At 39.9% G+C, this 20,521-nt stretch overlaps 1 protein-coding gene across 1 annotated transcript; it reads left to right on the top strand.

The window, feature by feature from the left end:
• Window positions 1–10,382: 10,382 nt before the first annotated feature.
• Window positions 10,383–10,851, top strand: LOC147420582 (uncharacterized). Its single transcript, XM_086503864.1, has 2 exons — window positions 10,383–10,450; window positions 10,527–10,851. The coding sequence occupies exons 1-2, from the start codon at window positions 10,383–10,385 to the stop codon at window positions 10,657–10,659; spliced, it is 201 nt and encodes a 66-aa protein (XP_086359990.1). The 3' UTR covers window positions 10,660–10,851.
• Window positions 10,852–20,521: the final 9,670 nt, after the last annotated feature.

Here is a 20,521-nt window from a genome sequence, read left to right as displayed (position 1 = left end):
TAGCTACATGGTGTAGCTTGGAGGACTCTGTGAAGCCCTCGTCTCCAAAGGCCGCATCAAATTGCTGGATGAAGGCCAACACTTTGTTGGTAGCACCAAAGGTGCCATCATAGGTGAGAAAAGAGATACTCTTTCCTCCCTCCTTGAAATTCTTTAGCTTTTGTGACCTTCGCCATGCAGGAAATGATTTGTGATGTCCTCCCCTCTTGTATTCTATAGGAGAATTGCCATAGCTTTCGTCGGAAGAGGAGGAAGGTGAAGAAGAAGGAGAAGAGGGTGACCTCTTTCTAGCCCTTTTCTTACTTTGTTTCCTCACTTCCCTTTTGGAGTGACGAGGAGAAGGACTATGTGTTTATCTTTTCCTCTTGGGAGGAGTGGGTGATCGTCTAGACCGCCGTCTTCGTGGAGCCACATCTTCAGAGGAACTTAAACTTTCATTGCTTTCTTGCTCTTTGGATTCCTCCTCTCGAATGGGAGAGAGTCTTCTTTTGGAGGTCTCTTCAAGAGGCCTCCTAAGCTCTCTCTCCTCTTGAAGAGGAAGGGAAATTCCATAAGCACAAAGCTGTTGAGTAACTTCGGCTTGCAAAGCAGGGTTGCCCATAGCTTGCTGCAACCTAGTGACGAGATAATTCACAAACATGGGAGCATCATCATTAGCACCTTCATGTGCAAAATCAAAGCTATCAATGTTCATTATACTCTCTTCATTATTGTCAGCCATGTTAACAAAATTTATGTATGTACTTAGTGTATGCTTTGGCAATTCAAAACCTTAGTTGCCACTCTTCTTAGCCTTTGAAAATTGGCTCTTAAGTATCTACACCCACGACTCGAAGTGGTTGATTATAGAGAGTAGAGGAGTATGTCTAACATAAAAGAGTTGCCGAGGGCTAGCTCCTTTCGGACTTCTTATGGCTCAATAATGGTCAAGCCGTAGGCAAGTCTAAATAGACTCCATTATTAAGTCCAAAGCTCCCGAGGTGTGCACCATATCCCACATAGTGGGCTCAACAAAACCGATAATAGATCCCATTTCCACTTATCCTAGCATAATTAACGTTATCAACCATTTATGAGCTACTTAAGAACCTCTCTTCTTAAGCAAGAAAAGAGAAACCGGATGCTCTGATACCAATGTAATGGAATTGGCCTATTTAACTTGAGAGTAGAAAAAATTAAAGAGAGTACTTTTGAGAAATGACTTTGTGAGCATAGCGGGTGAACATTTAAAGATAGAAACATAATCATAGCAATTGATTAACTTGGCATGAACAATACTTTTGCAAGAGAGAGAATTTAGAGAACATGACAATAGTTGAGGACCGGATTTATGTGGAGCCGGTCCCCCCTCCAATAGGCATTTGTATTATGATTTCTCCCATTAAGAGAGACTTGTTACAATACAATCTTTGTGTTCCTTGTGACCTAGGTGATGCAATGAAGATGGAAAACTTCATGCATCACAAGCATAACATAGACTTGAAGAAAGATCTAACTATCCCAAGCATCTATCCCAAGACCTCAAACACCTTCAAAGGTGGAGGGAGCTAGCAGGGAATGAGGGCAGGAAGAGGAAGAAGAAACATTTCATAGGAGAAAGAATTAGTTCCTCACTTATCATAACTCTTCTTGTTAGCATACATAATAGCATAGTAATGAAGAAGAAGGACATGGCAAGCTTAAGCATTGCAGCATGGTTCTCGGTTGGATTTGCACTCCACAGCCAACAGATTGGTATAGGCTCTCAAACTCTACTTGCTTGGAGAAGGAGAGAGAGCTCTTTCACTTTGAATAGCACACAATGAGAGTGTTTCTGAGTGTGTGTGGGTGAGTATACCCCCTAGCTTGCTTGGGTCGACCCCCCCCTTGTAGCTCATGCTTGAAGCTCATTGGACCCCTCCAGGCCTAGCCAATCACAAGCAGGAGGCATTACAAGCAGCAGGGGTAGCCTTGGGACAAGTGCCCCCCTTTCCTTTTGAGAGAGAGGACTTGATAAATGAAAAATCAATCAGTTAAATCTCCTAAATTATCATTGGACCCTTTGGGTGGCCAACCAATAGGCTTCAGGTACACCATGAGGGAAACATGAGGAGGAACGTGATAAGTGTCCCTTTTGCTTTCTTTGTACCATGCATGCCTTGTGTGAGTGTGTGGGTGTTCTCTCTCATCCCCCGTGTTTTACGAATTTCCCCTTCCTTGTAGGGATTGAATCTGGACCTTTTGACACCTCAATCTCCTCATGTATAGGCCCAGTTCCCACCACAAGCTTGGCCCTTAAGCACTTTCATCTTGGGCTGGGTTCTCACTTCAAGTGCAACCCTAGCATCTCAAGCATGTCAAGCACCTCAAGAGTCTCAATCATCAAGCACCTCAAGCATCTCAAGCACCTCAATCATCAAGCATCGTAGTCATCAGGCATGACAAGGAGGACAAGCAGCTCGAGCTGGGTCAGGATCTCGCCTCAAGCTCAGCCCTAGCTTACCTAAGCTCAAAGGACTTTTACACACAATATTGGAGGTCTTCAATGAAGCTAACCCTAAGGTATTATGCTCCATTGGTTAGCCTTTCTCTTTGATAGACCATCTCTCATTTGGCCCCCTTTATCATTGGCCCCGTCTTGAGATAGATCTATAAGCACATGTATATATCTTAACCCTTGTTCCCGTTTATTATCCCACATTAAGTGACCAGTTTAATATGAGAAAATCATTTGGGTTGGTTAGATATTAGATTTTATGACACCATTAATTCGCTTTGTGATTACAAAAGGTCCACAATATCTGGCACTTAGCTTCTTACACTTACCCATTGATAAAGAACTCCGCTTGGGTTTTACTCTCAAAAATACCATATCGCCCTCTTCAAAAAATTGAACAGATCGTTTTGGATCAGCATTACTCTTTGGTCTATCTTGAGCAGTCTTAATATCTTGATGTATAAGATCAATTTGTAGTTGCATTTCATCCAACATTTCTTTGGATGCTTGAACTTGTATGAGAGGATCTGTCCATTTGAGTGGACTAAGACACTCTTGTCCGTACAATGCTTGAAAAGGAGACATTCCAATTGAGTGTTGGAATGAGGAACTATATGCAAATTAAACCAAATACAAATATCTAGTCAATTTACTCTTCTCATGCATACAATAAGCTCTTAACATATCTTCAATGATTTGATTTTTCCTTTCTATCTGCCCATCAGTCTGAGGATGATAAGCAATACTAATGGCCTGCTGGGTTCCTGTAGCTGAGAATAACGCTTTCCAAAAATTAGAGGTGAACTTCACATCACGATCAAAAATTATCCGTCGAGGTAAACCATGATACATGAAAACACCTTTCATGAAGACTTGAGTTATATCCTTAGCTGTAAATGTTGTCTTGACTGGAAATAAATGAGTCATTTTTGTAAGCACATCAACAACCACAAAAATAGTCATATCCCAGAGATGTAAGAAGTCCTGTAATAAAATCCATGGATACGCATTCCCATTTCATTTGTGGAGCATAAATAGGTTGAAGCTTACTTGGGTATTGAATCCGTTCAGCTTTAATACGTTGACATGTTAAGCATCTTGTAACATAGTTCAACACATCACGCTTTAGTATTGGACAAAAGAAACTCTTTCTTACAGTAGAGTAAGTCTTAATGTATCCTCGATGAGGTATATCATGTCCTTCCTGTAATATTTGACATTTGATTCCACCTTGATTTGGAATACAAAGACGGTTACCAAGTAAAGGTCATCACCTTCAACCTGAAAGCCTTTGATTTGCCTCTCTTGCTTCTCTGTGCGATTATCTAAGTTCATCAAGTACTGGATTTTTATATAATATTCCTGCTTAAGGCATTGGTCACAATATTTTCCCTCCTAGGTTTATATCAATTCCAAAATCATATTCGCATAACAACTCCATCCATGTTCGTTGCCGCATAGTTCAGATTTAGTGTAGATTCACTTCACGCTTTTATGGTCGGTATGCAATTCAAATCTCCTTCCAAGAAGATAATGTCACCATACTTTAAGAGCATGCACAACGAACAATAATTCCAAGTCATATGTAGGATAATTTAACTCATGTATACGTAGCTTACGGGATTCATAAGCTACAGATTTTCCTTCTTGAGACAGAACGCCACCAATTGCTTGTCTACTTGCATCAGTGAGCACAGTGAATGTCTTTGAGAAGTCTGGAAGTTGTAGTAAAAGCTTCAAGTCATATTAAACTCTGTGCTAAGAATCGTAGTTATTAGGCTTACGCTCAGCATATCTAGGTCATGTCACTCATGTTGGATGAGATGAGTATGAGAGTTGACTTACAATTGGTGGAGTGTCATAGAGTCCAACACTCACGCACAATGCACAATAAGATGAGAGCACATATCCTCATCAATGAAAACCATTCTTAAAGGGGTGCCAGCTTGCAAAGCCATGTCATGTGCTTTTATAGCTACACCATCTTTCTGAGAACCCCTCAAAATCTTTCTTGGAGAACATATTTTTTTCCATCCATTTCTGTGTATGCATAAATAGGATGTCCCATCATTGGACATATGCACTGGACACTCTTTTTTGCTTCCACCTATGCACCTTGAGTGGACTACAACTGGAAAACCAATGTTCCATCTTCACAGGTTACCAATTACAAAGAGAATTTCAAGGATAAACCAAAAGAAAAAATCAACCTTGCCACCACTGAAGATTCTGACGAAGATAACAACAACGCTATTGGCTTGGTTTATGATGATGTGATGTGAGCATTATCTCTCTTGTGTACCTTACCCTCTATTTGTACCAGGGGAGGCTTTTGTGTGCTTACACCTTGATGTTTTGTGTGCCTACACCCTTTGTGTTTAGGGGAGGCAACTTTGTGTTCAAGGGGAGGCTTGTGAATTGTGTGCCTCACCCTAGTGTCTTTTGAGTGGAGGATTTTGTGAGTGATATGCAACCAAAACCTACATAGGGGAGGATTGTTGGGATGCGAGTTTTGTTGCATCTCTTATGTGAACAGTCTCTTCCACCTAGAAAAGCCTTATGTGTCAAGCCATGTGAAAAGCCTCTTGCAGTCTTTGTAAAGAGAAAGACACTTGTATTGTGCATTGGCAGCCACCTTTTGTGCTCATGTGTCAAAAGGCTGCCTATTTGTAAAGCCTATATAGAGGCAAGTTCTGTTGAATAATATTAAGCTTTATCATTTGCAAGTATAGTTTATATTGTATTGTCCAATAGTTTCTCTCTCAAGCTCTACACTAACCTCTCCAAGCATGCTTATGCCATGAATGGCACACTAACCTATCCACCTTAACCCTACAGTTTGCAGTCTCACATATCAGCAGATTTATGCATAGCCTAGGGTCTATTGGAATACTGTCAAGAGGATTTCTGCTACTTGAGTGATACTTTACATCTTGTCTTGTTTTATCCCAAGGGGACATCATTGCCGCCACATTTACATGCTTTTTTGGACTCAAACTGGGCTAGTTGTTTCGACACACGCGTGTCCACAATTGTTTTTTGTTCATGCTTGGTAGCTCATGCATATCATGGTTGAGCAGGAAGCAACCTACTAGGTCTACTTCCAGTTGTGAGGATGAGTACATGGCAGTCTACACAGCTACGATTGAGTGTGTATGGCTCAGACGCCTTATGACTGATTTAGGTGTTGGATAGGACTTTGCCAACACTGATTTGGGTGTTGGACAGGACACTAGCAACACTATCTACACTGACAATCAGAGTGCATTGGTAGTTGCGAGAAACCCAATTTCTCATGCTTGCACAAAGCATTTGCTTGCTTCCTATGCAATTGTAGGAAGTCGACGTGAGGGGTTTTGATGCATCTTTATCATGTACTCCACAACCCTTCCATGCCCATAACCTCAATTGGAAGAGATCCCGACTCAAGAAGTAGGAGCATATATGGTGTTTGTGTCTTAACTTGGAGAAAGTTTGTAAGAGAACGCATTTGAAAATTCTCAAACTCTTTCCAAGTAGACTTTGAGATGCTCCCACCCCACACTTCAACTCCATAAAGGAGAACTGGTGTCACCAATACATCAAAAAGGTACTTCTTGAGAACCCAACACTTGATGTTCCTGTAATACACATGTTCTCAAATGCATAATATGCTCTCTTTCCTACTTCCAAATGACACATAGCACATTCATGCCACTTGTGATTGGATGGAACCTCAAGGCCAAGGTACTTCAAGCTCTCAACAACTTCAAGTGTCTCATTGTTGTACACAATGCATGGCTTCTCCTTATGGTTGGTTTTCACAAGTATAAGCTTTTTTTTGGATTCATTCACAATCAGTACACTATGCAAGCAAAAGTTCTCAAGGACAATTATAAGCTTTTGTGCATCTTCTAAAGTGTGTGCTAGAAGCACTACATCATCCGCATACAACAAATCATGATTACCGCATTGCAAATAGTGGCCTCTTCAAAGCCTTCTTCTCGCATAAAGTCAAGTACCATTTGTTTCAATTGATCGATGCATAGACCAAAGAGAGTTGGTGACAATGGACATCCTTGTTTAACCCCAATAATGCTTACAAAAATTTTTGAAATTCGCCTTTCCATGTGCAATTGACACATCACCTTCCCACAGATTCAAGAAACCGCAAGCATAAACTCACTTGGCACTTGGAGTTCTTCCATCCTTCTCCACAAATTGTTATGTGGAATCATAGCAAAAGCTTTCTTAAGTCCACAAAACAAAAATACAATCGCTTGCCTTTCAACCAGCTTTCCGAGAACACGAAGAGTGACAAAATGATCAATGGTGCTATGACATCGACAAAAACCCGCTTGTCCTTTTGATTGCTTGTCATTCTCTTCATCCCAATCACTCAATTTCATCTCCATTATGCACCTAAAAAACTTTCCATAAGAGACCCAATCATTATAGTCCGGTAGTTGTTTACATTCTTTACATCCCCTTCTTTATGCAAAGGCTTGACCCAGTTAGAGAGAGAGAGAGAGAGAGAGAGAGAGAGAGAGAGAGAGAGAGAGAGAGAGAGATGTGCTCTTTCTATATTTATTATATATATATATATATATATATATATATCCATGAAAAAGCCAAGGCTAACGATTCATCACCTTTTCATAACACACTTAGAGAGAAGGGCTCCCTTTCCATGGGTGTGTTAATGGGTGCTCAACCAATGGACAACTTCTCATTGTGGTCAACAACAAAAATTGTGAGAGCCAAAACACGTTTGGGAAATATTCTTCTTGGTAGCCAGTAAAGATAAACTCGACCCCAATTTTTTCCTAGCGAAGGAGCCGATGCAAGGGCCTCTCTCCACACACAATGAGCCTCACAAGCATGTTTAAGACCTTCAATTCTACGGAGCGTGTAGGTATGGGTCTCATAATTATCGAGGCTATTGTTAGGTGAAGGTTTTGAAAAGGAGACATCATGTGTGGCCCTCCCCCTGTAAAATTTCTCCCTCTCTTAGACTACAGGGAAAGCAAGAGAGAAATATAGGCTCTTAAAAAGAGACGTGCTTAGTACTGCCTTTGTGAAGACCAAGAGAGAGAGAGAGAGAGAGAGAGAGAGAGAGAGAGAGAGAGAGAGAGAGAGAGAGAGAGCGAGCAATTAACAAGTCAAATTTTGATGTTGTGAATAAAAGGTCTTTAAGCCCGTGAGAGAGAGATAAAGACACACACACACACACAGAGAGAGAGAGAGAGAGAGAGAGAGAGAGAGAGAGAGAGAGAGAGAGAGAGAGTTACTAAGAAGTCCATTTTTTATGTTGTAAGTTACTTATTATGGAAAAACCTATACATCTAATGAGAATATGATTACCTTTATTAACCTATTTTTCACCTTGATTGTGTAATATCAATTTTGTGAATGCTGAAAAGAGAGATACTTATCATGTTAATAGAAACCCTTCCTATGTTCACAATAACGCACATATACATGTTCGGTGTGTGATGGTGTTGTAAGTTACTTATTATGGAAAAACCTATACATCTAATGAGAATATGATTACCTTTATTAACCTATTTTTCACCTTGATTGTGTAATATCAATTTTGTGAATGCTGAAAAGAGAGATACTTATCATGTTAATAGAAACCCTTCCTATGTTCACAATAACGCACATATACATGTTCGGTGTGTGATGGAACTGAACGATTGACTTGGCGATTTTCCGTCTCCCTTGGATCATATGGAAAAAAGTAATTTTTTATGTTGTAAATAACTTATTATGGAAAAACCAATACATCTAATGAGAATATGATTACCTTTATTAACCTATTTTTCACCTTGATTGTGTAATATCAATTTTGTGAATGCTGCAAAGAGAGATACTTATCCTGTTAATAGAAACCCTTCCTATGTTCACAATAACGCACATATACATGTTCGGTGTGTGATGGAACTGAACGATTGACTTGGCGATTTCCCGTCTCCCTTGGATCATATGGAAAAAAGTAAAGGTATCATTCTCTTCATTTCAAAAAAGAAACTTTGTCCCTCTAACACTAGAGGAAAAGCATAAGGCCCCCTTTCAACACTGAAGGGGATAAAAGTGGTGTGGGAAGGGCACATTCCCTACGGTATTTTAAACAATGTGGAGAATTGTGCCAACTCCACACCGTACTTATGTATGGTTTTTCATTTTTTTCTCCACAGTACACAAGCATTATGTGCACGTGGTGCCTCCACAATACACATGCATTATGCGCATGTGATCTTTGTGGGCTCATAATCTACACATGAACAATAACTATCTTTTTTCCAAAACGATCACCTAACATGTATTTTATTTTGAACCAAGGCACTTTTCCCACAAACTCCACCATTTTGTGGTGGTTTACATTGGCCGTCATTTGTCTATCTATTTTTCAAAGCAGCTCGCTCTTCAACGCTTGTCAATCAACAGTGGTCCATGTTGCTATTCAAGTGTGGATTTGAGTCAATTTCTGTTTCACATTAGTTGCATTCTCCTCCTTGAGTGCATAAAAATCTCGTTGCTTTGACATCAATTGTCTCTTTGATTACAAATTCCATGGCTTCCCGTTCATATCCTCTACATCTCGTTGGCATCAATTGTCCTCTTGATTGCAAGTGCCATCGTCGGATCCATACAGTGACTTCAAACAAGTAGCGTGAGGAAACACACATGTTCCAGATCAATTGTATATATGGATGCAAGTCTTGTGGACAATTATAATCACATTTTCAATAATGTACCATCTACATTTTAAAATCTTAAACCACCTACACCAAGTATCATTTTACGTAGAGTCAACATCGGTCGTCGTTTTGCTTGCACACGCCCTCACTTACTGTGCATGTTTCTTTCTGCACTATAATTGTTCTACTAACTTACATTCTATTTGTTGACATCACTAGCATAATGTTCTTGGGATACTATTTCATTGTTTTTGTTTACATTCTTAGTAACCGTAAGGGTCAGACCCTCATTAAACCAATTCTAAGTTCGCTTTTGGCCTTTGGAGTGACAAAGGCTTTCATCATCACTTCAAAATTTCATTTCACTGCTTGTAGGTAGATGGATCCTAAACAACCACTAGAAGTGTAAAAACGTTTGTGCACCCAATTGATGCGGATGGTCAATACCCTTACGTTGGATGATATTGCTTTAACGTTGCGAGATGAGCGACGCTTGCAAGAATTGCTAAATGAAGTCGTTCACTCAACAATCTCCAGGTTTGAGGAGGCAAACATTACCACTGTATGACACCTTCTGCTTAGTATAGTTGGGAACATGCCAAAATGTGATGCAGACCTACAAGGTTACTTACCAGAGGGCATAGACATGGGAAAATTATAGCATTGGTGTAACTGTTGGAAGGTTGAGAAAGTAAAATACAATCAGGCATGGAACATTGACACACAGGTCTTCTTCAACAAGAAGCAATGGAGGGAAATTCTTAGGGAATGCAAATTTCACGTGCCCAATGCGCATCTTTAACTAAATGTGATGAACTCATTGTATTCCATTTGAAGCTATCAAGCGTGGGCAAAAGCTAGGATCAAGATCTTATGGAGTTACCCACCATGAATGCACTGTAGAAGAAATTTCTTTCCTTCCGTCTACCATCACAAATTGCCGCAAGGAATTCAAAGTTCAAGCAAAGGAACAAGACAATTCTAGCACGATATGGAGATGCCTAGTATGACTATTTATAGAGGTGGACTACCGATGCAATACTTCCTCGTACAACCTCTGATGTCGAGCATCCTCGAGCATCGAAGATGATGATGATTTTAGTTTCACATTTTTAGTCTTTTGAAGACGTTTAATATAACATTTCATTTCATTTTATGTCTCTCTACCTGATGCCACTAATCAAGGCAGGAAACCCCTGCTTGCTTGCTTGCTTGCTACAGCCATGGCAGTACCCTCACCTTCTAGCCTACTAGCGCTTGCTGACTATCAGCCTCCCCCGCCTCTTGCGTGGTCTGCAAACGCAGACAAAATTGCTCATGAATTAACGAACCTGCTGCTCCTCGACACCGCTGCTGGTGAGCTGAAGTTGCTCGACTGCTGGTGAGGGTGTTGAAGGCTCTACTCGCGATCGGCCTGCTATAGAGCTGCGTTGGCCGCCTGGCACCCTTCGCCAAGCTAATTCAAGTAAGTCATTTCATTCAGCAGCTGCTCATGTCTAGAAAAATACATTTTTCCTAACCATTAAAAATAAGGGAAAAATAAAACTCTCCCAACTTTGAGGTCAAAATAGAAAAATACATTTTCCCTATTGGGTGAAAATAAGGGCAAACTTGAAACCCTCTCAGTTATGAAGTCAAAATTTAAAGATTTTGCCAATAATTACACTAAAACTTGTGTAAATTTCTTGGCTTTCTTTAAGGCAAGCTCAAAATGTAACCGGGATTTTACAATTTCAGCCAGTTAAAATAGACTCGTCGACCCCAGTTTTCTTCTAACACTGTTTTCAGCTCATGTGGCTTTCCCACATAATGAAAAGAATGAAACGTGCTTTTTATATTTATGTTTCCTATGGCCAATAAATATTTATTGGCCTTCAAGGGTTTTTACACAAATTTGCTCTTAATTTCTCTTAAACTTGTAGGTTTTCTCATCTTCTAATTTAAATTTTGGATGTAGGTCTGCAAATTTGTGGGTGGGATAACACTGACTCTAGGTAGAGACTAACTAAAGGCCTTGAAGAATAGAAAATTGTGTCCTTTAGAATTCATCATTGCACTAGGCTAAGACACTCTTTATTTGTTTCTTGTAAATTGTGGTTGCTTCCATTAAGATTGATGAGAAGCGTATTTTCTTGTGTGGCTCTTGGAGCTTTCTGTTTTAGTTATGGATTTAAGTGAGTAGTAGATTGTAAAAGAAACCTAGGTTTATGTATTGAAGATAAATGTTCAAAAAACATTCTCTATAAAAATGTTTTGTAGCAACAATGCAGTTTCCTTCTCTTGTCACTGTTGTTTTGTGTATGGTTATGCCTCCTTGTAAAAAGCAGAAGGTCTTAGTCTTGTTATGATGATGTGATGCCATGGCTCATTTGGAGCATGGCTACTCTTGTAGTTCTTTTTGCTATATCAATATATAAATATACTACTCACAATTGTGAGTACTGAGAAAAAAAATTGTTTTGTAATGTGTTTTGATTTGATAAGTGAAGTTTTTCATGGTTGTTTATGAGCATGCCATTTAAAAAAAAAAAAAGAACAATCCATTTTATATGTGTGACTTAAATCCCATATGGAAAGCATGTCGAGTAGGTGGCTAGTATCATTTGTTTTTAGATTAAGATTTGTATCAATTTACAAGGGAAATGTTGTCCATTTTTTTACCAATTACATTGAATTGATTGGTTTATTTTAATATAGTATTCATTTTATTTGTTGCTTTTCATGGTGGTTTGTTCTCTCAAACGAAATCACACTACAATCTACACTTTTGTTCATTTTTAGTTCAACATGTATTTTTGCAAAAGCATGTGCTTCTAAAATTGTCATGTTACTATTATACGTACAATAGTGGGCCATTACATTCTGTACAAAATCCATATGAGGGGGGATGGCTCATTTTTGCGAGAACGCCCATATCTTGTCCGTATGTGGGGGGTTAGGTTAGCATGTAAGATACCGTACATATAGGGGTGTTTCTCTAATATCGATGCTCATAGGTGACATCCCCCCATTACTAATGGTGAATCCCCCGGGTTTCCAATGAGCCCAATGCCACAATGTCGCATCTTTTGTGTTATTTTTCCATAAGAATCTTTTGATCGTTTTAATAATTCCTTCTAATTGCACTTGGCAAAATTGAGAAGCAGACTAGTGAAGGCTATGTAAGGGAGCATGAACGAATTGATCACTTTCTCCCTGCTTGGGAAGGGAAGTAGAACATACTTCCATCTTTGCATCTTGCTCCTTATCTTGTCCAAGACCCATTGGAATCTTTTCTTGTGTGATACATCAACCCCCAGTGGAGCACCAAGGTGGAAAAAAGCTTACGTTTTGAAACTATCTCCTTGGTCCACAATAATTTTGATGATCTGCTTCATGCTAGATTTTTTTCATGCTAATAATGATGGAGTACATGTGTATGGATAATGGTGAGTGGGAATAAAATGTAAAATGTGCAAAAGGATCATGGGTTTTCTGAAAGTGTGTAAATATATATATATATATATATATATGTGTGTGTGTGTGTGTGTGTATGCACATATATATATGCACACACATATATGTGTGTGTGTGTGTGTGTCTATATATATATGTGTGTGTATGTGTATATATATATTTATATATATATATATATATGTATGTATGGCAAAACTCACAATCATGAGTGGATTATATTAGCAACCCAAAAGAATTACAATTACTAGTCATGCTTGTGTTGAGCCATGAACTCTTCTATCAAACACCAATACATTGGCTAAAAGGGGGCCACCTTGCAGCAAAAGTATAGCACTTGACTGGTTTAGGATTAGACTCTTATCCATGCAGTTCCAAAATTGCTATAGTCACAACCTTGTTCCACTCTTTAGAGTTTATCCATTTCCCAATGGCAACAATCACTTCCTTGCTTTATTGGTGATCTCCGTGAACCTTTCTGTTTCAATGAAGTTCTCAAAAATTTGACAGTTCTTGGCCTTCAAAATGTGTTTAATGTAATAAAACTTGACAATTTGTGTACTGATTAGTAGCAGCTAGTTTTGGATCACTTTCCCACCCAAGAAGTGATCGTTCTTGTAGAACCCTTCCATGTCTTTTGAACCCACTTGCATGTCTTTCGTGCCAGGTCACAAATCCCCGGGGAATCCTTGAAAAGGTGGCGGAGGTTCTCACTTGCTAATCTGCATTATAGGCATCTATCTGGACCAATACCTATAGCTAGGACTTTCATCCCAATTGGAAAGGACCCCTATAGTACCTTCCATACAAAGACCTTCATCCTAAGTAGCCACTATGGGCACAGATGTTCTTTACAATTGTCACCCATATTGCCTCCATTGCTTGCCCCATTGCTTGTTCAGGGGAGAGAGCCAATCCATGGAGATCATGAGGATGTTGTACACCTCCTTGGTGTGTGATTTACAAAAGTTTCTATCTAAGGGCCGCTAGGTCATGCTTTCCAATCAAACCTAGACTTGCAAGTCGGTAGGCAACAATTGTCAAGCGGTTCTAAGACCCTATTTACCAGCAATCTTTCAGTCCCATTGAGATTGAACTGGGAGGCTAGTTGGTCCAATCCTTTCCACTCACTGCTATTGTAGTCCCAAAATTGGCCGAGTTTTTGGAGTCCTTTGTTGTTCATCTTTTTGGCTACCTCCCTCCAAGTAGGGTTCAACAGGACGCTTCTTGCCTTAGAAAGCCAAGGAAACTAGTGAGACATCGAGTTGTGAAAGTATTTAGTTACCTTTCTCTATTCCAAGGCCTCCGCTACTTTGTTTTTGCCACCGATTAGGGAAATTTTGGACTCAAATTTGGTCCCTTCAATGCTAGAGAGAGAATGCAATCCAACCAATGGATGGAGGGCTACCGTAACGGTAGCTCGGATTTTTCTTGTTTTTATATCAAATTTTAGCATTTTCTATATAAAAAAAAAATCTACATAAAAACCTTAACAGTAATAGACGTTGTGATTTTCTCGAATCTTTCTTGTCATGACCGAATATAGGACAAATATATGAAGTCTCTCCTATCGAAAAAGTGCGCACAACTGCATTGAGTGTGAGTTGAAACCTCTGAGTGTTTCAGACTAAAGCTCCATTAGGAAATACAAAAGTGCTTAAGACCAAATATTACTACTTGGCTGGTACGTGATTCAATCTTCATGCCCATGCAGCATGTGCTCATCAACTTTTTCCATGATGAAGAGATTAGGAAGACTGGAACTATGCTACTCTGCTTTTTGACAGAGAAATGCCTCGATTTTCTAGATGAATCTTGGGATGTCCATGATTCTGATGGCATCTTATGCAAGGTGAATAAGAATTCTATTGTGTGTAAGCGCATGATAGCTTCTCAAAATCTCATAGCTTCCTTGCACTATATAAGGTGGGATCAAGTGAATGGTCATCTGGTAGCTTTGGACCAAGATTTAACTGATGACCTAAACAATCCTTTGAGAATGCTTTAGGTATGGTGTGAACCTGACCTGCTAACTGTTCTTATCATTTGAGGCAATGTGACACTACGACAAGTGCACGAGGATTTGGAGAACGAGGTTGATCTCAACCTGCCTCCAAAATTTCTTTTCCAATGCAACATGCGAAAGGTAGTATGTTTTGTATGTGAATATTAATATTGCGTTAGTTATTTCCCTGTTGATTATCATCACAAAATATTGGTCTAATCTAACTGTTCAATTAATTTTCGTACATGTGTCCTAGAGAAAGGAGAAAAAGACATTGTGCGCAAAGATAAAGGATGACGGACTGTTTCTAGTGCAATGCAATTCTTGATTGAAGAAGGCGGCTTACACAGTATATCACATTGCTCTGAACTACAAATATCAAAGAAAGCTATTGACAGCAAGCTTGCAATCTATATTCATGCGAAAATGAATTGTTAAGGAATCTCTTGCAAACAAAGTCTGAGAACAATTATCTCTTCAAAATTGACTTAAGTTGTCTTTACATTGGGTTTACTAATGTACACTGTAATGTCCAATTAAATCCATTGATTAGTAGCTCTCATTTACAATTGAGGGGAGCTCTCTCCGGCTTGATTATCATGACTGGAATGTAAAGGCTCAAGAGACGGTCTGGGGGTTGGGTGAGGGGTTTGGGGTTGAGAAAAAGATTGTGCAGTGGCCTCGTCTTCCTCGGTAAAATCGGGTATCACAAAAATACTAGAAGTTGAGTGGGCAGAAACACAAGGGGAGGTAGGTCCAGGCCCTTAGTCTATCATTAATTGAGACGCTCCTTTGTACCTCCGAGGTGGAGGCCAAGGTTGTGGTCGTGGTGGTGGTACAAAAAAAGCATCGGTGGCTCCTAGAGGACGTGTCTCCACAATATTGATCATATTCTGGATCATTGTCGTCCTGAATGCCTCCAGATGGACGTTCAAATAATCTGTCAGGTTCCTTGCCTGCAAATGAATTTCCTAGCTTTTACAAATAATTCAAATAAATCATGTGTGCAAGGATTACAAAAGCAAAACATCACACTTACACTTCTACGCTCCTCAGCCTAAATGCGTTCCAGAAGAAGATCCACATTTGCAAGAACTCTCCATCCACAAGAATGCCCGTCATCTTGTTTTGGGACCTTGAAACTAAAAATCAACATATCTTCCCAAACACTATCTTGGGTCAATTCTTCCCATGCAGCAACAAGTTTCTGAATAGACCTGCAGTACATAGCATATGGTGACCACACGTTGCATAGAAATCGTAGAATAAAGAAACAAATAACTACGTACCTTCAAACATTCCCATGAAAACCATGCGTAGAATTTGCAAGGTAGCAAAAGCTTGTGCTCAATGTTTATTCCAACAAGGCTCCAATGTGAATTGATTTCACAAAACAAGGAATTAGTTTGCTATTCATAGTATACAAAACATAAAAGAATAGCGAGATAAAAAAACACTGACTTTTCGTTGTAAGCTAAAAGTAAAACTTTCTCTGTGTCCATGTTGACTCGTTCAAACCAATCAACGACTTCTATTAGGGAAATGGACTCCGAGGTAAGCACGACTGATAGTTGTGAGTCCAAAACGGCTACTTCAGATTGTTGATTCCATGCAGGGTTGGAAACCAGCATGCTGTAAACTGAGAAAATTAATTGGTGAGGATCTCTAATAAGCCAGAATTAAATAAATACCTCTGCAAAAATTATATAACATACCAAAGACCGAAATTTATAATTTGGTCTGTAAGCTCCCTCTCACTATTTTGAAAAGCAGCTATTTCATGAGGACCGAAACAAAAATACAAATTTTGGCCCCAAACCAAAAGTGCTACGTCGAAAGCTAGGCCGAGAAAACCTAGGGTCTCAGTGTTAGCTTGGTCAATTGCTACTAACATCTCCCGTTCATTTGACTCCGTTGAAGGCTCTTCCACAAGTAGCTCTTGGATCCACTCCACATTTAAACGTGTGACGTACGTGTGTTGTGTGGTGCTCACATTGTACACCTTCACTTTGGTGACTAGAGGGATTGTCAAAATGTTGTCCATTCTCTTATCAGATAGATGGACTGGTGCAAGTGTCTTGTTGCACCTGAAGTGTAATAGCCTAAGAGAATTGATATCCCAAGGCATCACTTTCACTTTGTGATAGCATGAGCTATGAGGAAGTAGCTATGAACACCTCGATTAGAAAGTCCTTGGCTGCCTCATGGAGGTAAACCCGTCGCACTTTTGGCCCGCCAAAAATCCAAATTTGCGCTCTTACAAATTTGGCGAACTACTCTTTGGAAGGGTAACTCAGGAATATCCAGAGAGACATGCCTCTGGAGTTTGTGTAGCTCAAGCAGAACGCTTTGGTTCTGCTCGTACCTCCGACTACACATTGTTGCTCAAAGATTAGGCAGGGTTTTGCCTGCAACTCTTAAGGATGAAGGTTGGTTGTCTTGCAGGTAAACCTTCCTTGCAGTTTGCTTCCTATGAGCCATGGAAACAAGTGTTTTCCATGGAAATCATTGTGGGGAAGAATAAGAAGAAGATTGAGCAATGAGAAGTTTAGGTCGCAAAAGCTGACTCTTAAGAGGTCAGGATAGAGGTCAAATAATAGTGGGGTATACGAAAATAGAAACGTTATATAAGTGCCAAGGATATCATCATCATTACAAAACATGAAATATGTATATGGCAGCAACCATAATTAATTGAGTTGCTCATAATCATTGGAAAGAATGCATCATCGCATGAAGAACACGTGGCATATCGCATATCGACTATTTGGTTATCATCCATGACACAATGCGATATGGGATGGGCCTTGATCAACCAAACCCCCTCCTCGCGTTGTGTCGTGACAAGGAAAAATATCACCGCACAACATGAGAAGGGGGAGTGTACCGCAGTCAGACCTCCTTATCGCATTGTGGCACGACACTCTTGATGGCACGACACTATTGATGCCAAACGCCACAATGCGATAAAGAGTGTCGCGCCACAATGCGATAGAGACCAACCATGTTGTGGTGATGCCTTCATATCGCGTTGTGTTGTGACATTTGGAGTCACGCAACAACGTGATAAGGACTACCCATTTCGTAAATATACCCGCTATTGCGTTGTGTCACGATATTTGGATATCGCTCCATAATGCAATAGGGATCACCCATATCGTGGACACACCTCCCTATCTCATTGTGGCGTGACATTTGGATGTCGCGTCACAACATGATAGGGACCACCCATAATATTGTGGATGCGCCTCCCTATCGCGTTGTGGCGCAACATCATCACAACACGATATGGACCACCCATATTGTAGATGCACCTCCCTATTGCATTGTTATGCAACATTTAGATATCACGTCACAACGTGATAGGGACCATCCATATTGTGAAGAGAGCTGCCTATCACGTTGTGGTGTGACATTTTTCTATCATTGGAGCACGAGCATATCAATGGTAGTGTGACATAAACCTCCCACTCACATTGTAATGTGACACATTTTGATAAATCTCTTCCTTTATAATCAATAACCAAAGAAAAGAAACAAAGAGATAGAGACAAAGGAACAAGATATGATGACATTTGCATTATCTTCAAGGACTCCATTACACAAGACTAAGAGGTGATTGATGAACTAACTTGTTTGTCCATTCCAATTATTCTTCTTCCTCCTTTATCGTTGGTGGTTTCTTGTCCTCGGTCTTTGCAATGCTGGTTTCCCTAGCCTTTGCCTTTTGGTTTTCTTTGTTTTTCTTCTTCAGCTCCTTTTGAAGAGCTTTTGCCTCAAGTAGCGTTTTCACGACCTCCTTCATTTCTGCCATTATCTTTTGGGAAAGATTCTCCTTTCCTCTCTTTTTGTCCTCCATTACCTGCATTGTGTAGATGTAAGCGAGTTTTGGAGTGTGCTATCAAGGTGCTTTATATAGCTACGGTACACACCCAACTAGGACATGTGTCATAGGGATGGTTGAGCTTGCATCGATCTTTGTGCTACATTCATTGCACTATTACTAATGCAATCATAAGGGTGGTTGTAATGACCTGTTTGAGTTCCTAGGGAGTCTATATATAGAAGGCTTGTTAGTCCCCCCTTCGCACTCCCTAGTGTTAGCAAATGCATTCCTACCTTTACCCTAACCAACAACCCAAGTTTTCTTACCTCTCTCCACAAATGGATCCCTTTTAGATCGAGATAGAGGAGGAAATGTCTTGCTCTAACGAGGCACCCAAAGATAAGCTGTACCATTTTCTCTATAGGATTGGGCTTCAATAGTGGGAGCAAAAATTCAAGCCTGTTTTCAACCATGCCTTCTCATTGCAAGAGTTTTTGGCTTCTGCGTCACATTTTCTTGCAGAGTTTCATCAGACATACAAGCAACAAATGATCATCGGCACATTTGGGTTTGAGGGTTGTCGATATGTTCATTTGAAGGATATAGTTTTGATCGTTTAAAGAAATATATTTTCTACAAGATCAGCCTGAAGTTGCCATTGTAGTCTTGCAGGAATGACATTAGATGTCCAATACATAATCGAAAGTGTCAAGTTGAAGAATACTATGCTAGGTTCATACTTTTTTTGAATGTTAATCTGGATAATCACCAGGACACAACAGAGGAGGCCGAGAGCAGTCTCAAGTTTCCATTGTAGTCTTGCAAGAATGACATTAGATGTCTAGTACATAATTGAAAGTGTCGAGTTGCAGAATACCGTGTTTGGTTCATACTCTTTTTGAATGTCAATGTGGACACGCATCGAGACACGACAGATGAGGCCGAGAGCAGTGACCATTCAATCATTGGTGACAAGTTGGCAGTTTTACTTGCCGTTGTTGCATTGGCCTTGTCATCGCCTCTCATTGCTGAAGTCTAATAGTTTATCTTGTGTGGCGCACTAATTCCCGCAAGAAATGGCTCCGTTTACTTTCAATGGAGAAGCTTTGTACGCCGAAGCGTTATGGAGAATTAAATATTTTAGACCTTCACGGCCATCATATTGCGAGAAAGGCCACGCTATTGCCTACCCTTGCGCAGCAAGCCCAACCTTGGACTCTCATGATTGCTTCACTGTGTCAGCATGTTACCACTTTCGCCTTTCGTCACTGGCAGACATCACTCGGGAGATTGTGTTTGGCAAGATGATCGGTCATCGCTCAAGGAATTGGCATAACATGAAGCTTTTACGGTGGCACAAAGCTCTCCTCAAGCAATGTGGCTCCCACTACACCAAAAATCACTATGCTAACATGGAGAGATCCCTAGTAGGACAATACAACAACTTTTCATCAGCAACACACCCTTTCCTAACATGAGGGCACCCCCACCAGAGATATTTTTATATGATAGGTCACTCCATGAGCATACCATGTCATGGAATGGATGTAAGAACTATGACTGCACTACCCCTTGGAAGTTGTTCACGAATGTATGTTTATCAAAGTTAATGAGAAGAAGTTTGGACTTTTTTGTTTGTTGATGTGTAAGAGCACTCTTGATATACCATATTTTAGATTGTTTGATAAGTTAAATAAGATTTGTAGTCATTTAAAGTGTCTTTTTTTTTTTGGTAAGATTGTACATGAGAAGACATGATAAAGTACAAGAGATCTTGACGGAATAAACCTCGATGAGATTCCCACCATGCACTTGTGACACCATACCTCTCCTTGAACCCTTTGACTTCTATCATTGTGGGGAGTCCAATGGGGGGCTATTTTCAAATTTTTAGCATAACTTTTTTTTGAAGGAAATTTTGGTTATTCTAAACTTAGGAGTTCATTCTGATTGTTTTTCTTCAGTTTCAAATTTTGACCGAGTACACTCCTTGGAAGCCACTTTTGAAGGTGTTAGGGCGAGATTTTGGGAAAGTTTTGTATGTAGAAAATACAATCCTTAACACAATAAAAAACAAT

The sequence above is a fragment of the Adiantum capillus-veneris genome, chromosome 28 (genome assembly GCF_014529385.1).
Source record: "Adiantum capillus-veneris isolate H3 chromosome 28, ASM1452938v2, whole genome shotgun sequence".
Taxonomy (NCBI): Eukaryota; Viridiplantae; Streptophyta; class Polypodiopsida; order Polypodiales; family Pteridaceae; genus Adiantum; species Adiantum capillus-veneris.
Note: the sequence above shows the minus strand (reverse complement) of the source record. Positions and strands in the feature narration are given on the sequence as shown.